The 7089-nt window shown below is 38.7% G+C and overlaps 1 protein-coding gene across 1 annotated transcript; it reads right to left on the bottom strand.

Annotated features, from left to right (window-relative positions):
* Window positions 1–3181: 3181 nt before the first annotated feature.
* On the bottom strand, window positions 3182–6880 carry si:dkey-10c21.1 (uncharacterized). The gene is made up of 5 exons (XM_063006582.1): window positions 6843–6880; window positions 5671–5988; window positions 4825–4857; window positions 4512–4652; window positions 3182–3591 (listed from the first exon to the last, which is right to left on the bottom strand). Exons 2-5 carry the CDS (start codon window positions 5981–5983, stop codon window positions 3347–3349), a joined length of 732 nt encoding a protein of 243 aa, XP_062862652.1. The 5' UTR covers window positions 5984–5988; window positions 6843–6880; the 3' UTR covers window positions 3182–3346.
* Between the last annotated feature and the right edge of the window lie 209 nt (window positions 6881–7089).

The following is a 7089-nucleotide window of genomic DNA, read 5'->3' as shown; positions in this document are numbered from 1 at the left end:
CATCATAAACCCCACATCCGTGCGCTTGAAACTCCCTCGCCACATGCGCATCCACCCCACCTTCCACATCTCCCAGCTTAAACCAGTGGCTTTGTCCACATTGAACCCTCCGTCCGACCCCCCACCACCCTCCCGGCTCGTCGACGGGCACCCAGCATTCACGGTTCACCGGTTGTTGGACATTCGTAGGCGTGGCCGAGGTCTCCAGTACTTGGTGGATTGGGAGGGCTACGGGCCAGAGGAACGGTCCTGGGTCCCCCGATCTGCTATCCTCGACTCCAACCTGATCCGAGAATTCCACCGCCTACGCCCTGATAGACCCAGTAGGCCGCCTAGAGGCGGCCGTTGAGGGGGGGGTACTGTTAGGATTCGCCCAGCTCTTACCTTTTTACTTTCGTTTTTCCCCGTTTTGGCGTTTTGTTTTCATCCGCGTTTATTTATTCCCCGTTAGTCCGGTCGGGTTTTTGTTCTTGTTAGTGTTTGCGTTGGTTTTTCCTGTTTGGCTCCCTTCTCCCCCTAGCGGCTTGGAGCGGTACTGTTCCCGGAGTTCGCTGCGGAAGCCAGCCAATAGATCGCTGGAGGGCGGACTCTACTCACCTGTGCCTCGTTTACCACCTCATCAACCACTGCATATAAACGCCGGCTTTTCCTCTGCTCTTCGCCAGATTGTCTGCTTGCCACCGCGGTACCGTGACGTCTGACTCCTGAACTACACATTACTCTGTGAGTTTAGTACCTTGTTGCTATTCAAGCCTTTAAACCTTGTTGTTTTTTCCTCTGCTGTCTGCAGCCCAGCGATCCCCACACCACCTGGCTTCCCGGCTTACCTATCGTCTCCTGGATTTGGCTCCTTCGCTCCTTGTGTCCTGGTTCCACTCCTACCTGCCTCTTCGTGTTCCTCCAGACCCTGGACTGCTTGGGACACCTTCCTGCACACCCGGATGAACACCACGGCTCCCCCTGTTCACCTCTCAGACACCCTGCGCCTTCTACCATCAGTACCGCCCCAGCCGCTTCCCCAGTGTTCTCCGTTGTTTGGTTCATTTAGTATTATCTTTCGTTTTGTTAATTCCAATAAAAGCCCCATTACCTACTTGTGGTTCTGACCTTTTTGTGCATCTATTGTTTGGGTTCCCCTCTGCTACGGGTTCACCTGAAACCCCCCCCATAACAGAAGGAAGTCACAGTGAAACTGAGAGAATATTAAGTTTCTGAGATAAATAATATAACAGAAATGTAAATAATTCTGACTTTAAAGCCCTGATCATAACAACACACATGATCTATTAGTTTTATTGCCAGTTAACAGCATGAATTTATGTTTTTCAGCATTTATTCCTTCATCCTCATTAATGTGGCTGTTGGTCTGGTACCACAGAAACCCCCGGGCCAGAGCAGTACAGGTTCAGACACATTTACTCAAACCTGAATCACTGAATCCTTTATTATAAAAGCATTTATTAGCTATAGGAACAGTGGTAACCTAGTGGAGCTTTGGGCTATCAACCGTAAGATTGGCGGTTCAGATCCAGGCTTTGCTATGCAGCCACTGTTGGGTCCTTGAGCAAGGCCCTTAACCCTGTCTATCTTTTGTGTCCCCAGTACTGATGATTGTATTTATTAAGTACATTGGAAACAATACAATTTTCTAAACATCTTACTGAAACAATTAACACTTTCAAAAACTAAACACAATGTTTTTTCCCCCACAATAAAACTACTGTATACATACTGCTATTATCTGTTAGATATCAGCACCGTGATCCCCAGTGCTGTACATTCTGATTTAGTGATGATATATCAAAGTCAAAGTCAAAGTGAACTTTATTGTCATTCAGATTATACAGCTAGGAGTGCACAGCTGAACCAGATTGCTTTATTCTCTTCTATAAAATTACGTTTTTAAAAAAGATATACATTAAGTAAAAAAAAATAATATATTTATATTGCACAGACATTACAGACAGACATAAAATACACGTTAAGTGAAGTAAAAAATATAAACGCATTAAGTAAGAAATATTGCACATAATTTGCAGTGATGAGGTGCCGGTGTAATAAATAAATAAAATGCCTGGTGTTAAACACTTATATATTGCACAGAATATAATAGAAGAGTAGCAGCATGATGTAGGTATTTAAATGACATTTAGTGACATGTTATTTTCACACCAGACAATGAGGTGGTTTACTTCCTTTCTGGGTTTGGGGTGGGGTTACACTTGATATAAGGACTTACACGTGTCACACAATTTAAAATCTGATTGGTTAAATCACATGGTACTCAACTCCATGCACACACTTACCCTTGTTGGTGCATCTATACTAGTGTTTGCACAGTGCACTATGTGGCGCCACATGTTGCACAATATTGCTCTAGTAACTTTACTGCTGTTCTCCTCTCACAGTACTGAACAGCAATGCTTACAGAATAACCCACCTGTTATATCTAGCTCTGTATATGCCTTTTACCTGTATCTTTAGTTCTCGAGTTTAATTATGTTAACTGTATATCAAAGTTTTTATACTTGGTGTAAATAAATGATGTACAGTGTAACTGCATGTACTGTTTACTGTGCATGAGCCAGTAAAACTCTTGAATGTAAGCGGTCGGTAGGTCGCTCTATACAGCCAACAGTTTAGTGTGTAACCCAGGATCATAGGACATACATACATGATTGTATATACAGTTTGTGTTTATATGTGTAGTGCTTAGGAAATGAACCATTCATTGTTGTATGTTTTGTGTCACTATACAAATAGGTAACCAGTTAATAGAGCAATATTTAGATCCATAACATTTGATTTAGGTAAACCTTACATGCTCTAAAATGACTGAACCTCTAAACCTTCTGACTGAAGCTCCTGCCATCCATGTCCTCAGCTGTTCCTGTTCAGCATTTTTAGCCAGATTTGTAAAAGGTGACCCCCCCACCCTCACCCTCCATTTCTTTGTATGTAAACACACAAACACATATCACAAGGATAGCTAATTTTTGTTTTTGTTTTAGGCAAATAAGATTTATTATGAGTTTTATTTATTCATTTATTTAATTTTTCATAAAATTAAGAAAATACAATTTATCTGTATAAAAAGATTTTCATGCAAAATTTCACCCAGTTTATTAAGTAAATTAATAATTTTAAAAAGTAAAAAAATGATTTTGATATGCCTGAGTAAAACCATGTAAAATTTTACCATGTACCTGATCTACATATTAGCACCGATAATAATAATGTGATAATAATGCACTTGACATTTGACATGATTTACATTTCTATCTGTACCAGTTCATACCCGAGAGCTGTGTATCATTTACAGTTTAAAAATATCTGAATAAGGTTGTTAGGTGCTGGTCAGTTCCTTCATCAGATCAGGATCATGTTTCATCAAGACCTCGATCAGAAGATCACTAGCGGTCCTGCTGTTGGTGTACTCCAAAACGTTTCTCATTTTCTTTTGGTCTGTTGGCTCGGCCTGCACGTTTGCCATCATCTCTCTCCTGAAGTTGAGCTGATCGACGATTTCGGCCACATTTTTTACTCTCTGAACGAGGTTATATTGGTTCTTTCTCAAAAACTCTTCGCTGTCTGTGAAAGGAAAAGTGGGTAGAAGAGGGAAAGAGAGGAACCGACTTTATTACCGCATTTACACAATATAGTTTCATTAAGATATTTAGTTCTTACTGTAAACATCTGAGTATGTGAATCTGGGTTTTTATGTTTGTGCACGCGGCTGTATGGTCTAGGATGCTGTTCCTACTTGAGTCACAATGCAAATGCTACAGCTATTCCTTGTACATACAGAAGTGAACACAAGTAAACATGACATTTACTAAATATAAAAGATACTAACTAAACTGGGCTAAAGATAAACAGCTGATTGGAATTTGTAGGTTCTATTCAAAAAGCACTGCTCAATCTAATACCGTGTAAAATGGTTAAATATATTTTATGGTTGTTTAAGAGATAAGATAACATTTTATTGATACCGAATGCATTTGGATTTATCTGATGGTACTGATACTGCAATATGTTATTGATTAAATTAAGTTTTAATATAAAACTATCATCCTTTTCATTTCTAAATCTGCTGAATGACAGTGCATTGCTGAATATGCTTTACATTTGCAGTATGGAAGCCAAAATAACTTCTAAACACTCTTTTCTTATGAAGTGTCCATCTAAACATATTTTGGTTAATAAAAGCTACTGTGGTCTAACAGGTAATGATTCTATGTGAGCTGAAACTGATCTGGTGACAGTTTTAGACTGGCAGTGCCAATTACCAGGGTGATGTGCCCTACCCAGATAACAGATCCTACATTTTTTATATAAAATCCAGGGTCAGATCAGGCAAAGCTCAAAGCTTGTAATGTCACACCCCCTGGACAGGTACTTGCACCCCCCCAGGTTGAAACCCCCTGTACTAGAGTAAGTTGCTACGGTGTTTAAGATGTAAATGAACAAAGTCGGCATAACATTCGATATAATTGAAGTGCATTATTTACCACTAATCAGTTTGTCATCCAGCGATGTTTGGGAAGTTGGATTCATATTTATATTGGTGTTGAGGGTTTTTATGTTGTTGCTACACATTACAGGAGCATTAACGTTGCTGCCACCATGTGCTTGGATATTCACTGTAGTACCTGTGGAGAGAGAACAGCAGTTTTCATTTGGTAACCCTCATACATATGCTCACAAACAGGTATTATTATTATTGAATAAAACTTTAAACATCTAAATTGGGATGGCTAATTACCTTAAAGTATTTGTGACTACATTAAGTATAATAACATCAGTGTGAGGTCCGGTACTTACTTGTGCTTTGGCCAGTGTTGTTTGGAACTGCCACTGTTTATAGAGGAAAGAGAAACGAAGACACAACGTAAATGTAAAAGGTTAAACTGTGATCACTGAAAAAATATTGATTATTTTAACTCTGCACTATACTTATAAGTGCCTGTGGTGTTATATGCAATGTTCCATATGTAAGCACCTAAACTATTGTTCTCTTAATTTTATAAAGCTTTTTCGGCTACTGTATAGAGTGAACAATTCAGTTGCATGAATAGAAAAGTATGGTTTATGTAATAATGATCTAAAAACAGTTCAAATCTTTAAAATACATTAATGCCAATGCAAATCCTGTACCACTGTCACTGGCTGTCAAAGCATAATAGATCCACCCTCATGTTTAACAGTTGGCAGGGTACTCTATACTACAATAACCCCCCCCCCCCTTCAATCCACAATATTATTAAAAAGTCTTTGGTTGACCTTTTTATGTACTTGTCATATTTTAGTGACCAATGCTGTACAGTAGTACGATGCACCACCACACTCATTATTCATTTTAAAGCTGTTACCAGTATCCTAATTATTCAGTGACAATTGGGACAATTGGGTATGTCTCGTCTCATCTGCCTACCTTCACTATTATTATTGGTCGCATCTTTACTGAGGTTGCAGTTGTGTAAGCCAGTGAAGCCACTGTATATTAATGTAAGTAGCTATATAGCTTATTTAATAAACTTTAATGCTGTCTGAGCTTCTTAGTTAGATTATGTCAACAGCATATTGATGTATGCTAACAATTTTTGCCTAAAACCTGATAAACCTTGTAATTCAACCATGGCTGTTACCGAGTATTACCAAAATCTGTACCTGAGGAGGAGCAGGCGGATGAGTGGGCGGATGAGGAGGTATCTACTGTAGCTATCCATTTCTTGAGCTCTGGGCTGGATTCATTCACATCATCATCTTTTAACATTTCCAGGAAGGCCCGACAAATCCCGTCACCTTTTCCCAACATCAGATCCAAGATTTTTGTAGTTTTCTGACTAGGATCTGGGATACTGTTCACCATATCGTACTCATTCGCAGTAATTAGATTCCTGGACTGGACATGCTGCAAAATTAACTCGTCCCCGCGTAACCACCTGATGAGCTTTGGTTTATTCGCCTTGATTATTTCCATTGTTCCTAAAGTTGAAGATGCAGACCAACAGATAAGTAATGAGTAGGGTAGGTAATAATCACAGGTACTTGCATTAAATAACTAATAATAGCAAAACTACAAAGCTAATGCTGGATAGAATATAGAAGTAAGAACAGTGCACCTTTTGTATGTTTAATAACACTTTTTAATGTCTATTTATGAGAAGTAATCTGAATAGTAACAGGGATGGTGTTTGAATGTTTCTTAATTGGTGTGAACACTTTAGGTTTAGGATGATGTTATACACAATGACGTATAAGGTTAAAAGTACTGTCTTAAAATGCACAAAATACTGCCAAAAAAGGTTATTTTAATGTAATTATGGAAGTAATTAGTATTATAAACCAGTCGCTATTTGGACTTACTGACAGTACTTTAAGGCACATTGACTTGCGCATGCGCAGTTTCGCTGTTTGTGTACTTCACCAGTATCAGTATAAACATCCTCAAATATATTTTATTTATTATTTTTATTATTATTTACCAAAACACGTGATAATTAGCTGATGAAGTTATGGCACCTTTAGTATTTAACCCCACACAAATCACCGCAGTCTGGTGAACTGATTGTCCGATATAAAACTACCGCGATGGTCTAATGTAGCTCATGAATAGACATTGTGCAGAAAATATCATATTTAAGTGTCAAATATAAAAGTCCAAACTTATAGTGCTATAATTCACCCCAACAAAGTTGTTCCTACTGTACATGTGTACATACTGCAGGCTGCTTCACAACGTGCAACATTAATGATGTGAATGATCATTATATCTTACTTAATAACAATAATAATAAATACATCTCACACTTATAAAGTTTTATTCTGCAGTAACTCACCGTCAGAACTGAGTTTTATTCCTAATTTCGCGCTTGAAAGCCGGCTTTCACTTTAAGGAAATAGACGTCAGAACTAGGGTTGCCAGTTCTGCTGTTATCCCGCCCAGTTGTGCAGCTTTTCAAAGTTGGGGAAATTTGGAGCAGAATTATTTTGTGCTGGTTTCTGATGTTGGTGGCTGTGTATAACAGGACATCAACATTATCTTTAAATATTATATACATTCGTTTTCAGATCATGAGAGTTGGT

Source organism: Trichomycterus rosablanca, chromosome 12, assembly GCF_030014385.1.
Source record: "Trichomycterus rosablanca isolate fTriRos1 chromosome 12, fTriRos1.hap1, whole genome shotgun sequence".
Lineage (NCBI taxonomy): Eukaryota > Metazoa > Chordata > Actinopteri > Siluriformes > Trichomycteridae > Trichomycterus > Trichomycterus rosablanca.
The sequence above is the reverse complement of the archived record's forward strand: the minus strand, read 5'-3'. Positions and strand labels throughout refer to the sequence as shown.

Excerpts from the sequence above, each read along its gene's own strand:
- si:dkey-10c21.1 (XM_063006582.1), bottom strand. The coding sequence starts at position 5,983 with ATGGAAATAATCAAGGCGAATAAACCAAAGCTCATCAGGTGGTTACGC. Across the intron at positions 4,858-5,670 it reads ATCCGCCTGCTCCTCCTCAG|TGGCAGTTCCAAACAACACT; the intron begins GTACAGATTTTG and ends CTCTATAAACAG. Across the intron at positions 3,592-4,511 it reads GGATGACAAACTGATTAGTG|ACAGCGAAGAGTTTTTGAGA; the intron begins GTAAATAATGCA and ends TTCCTTTCACAG.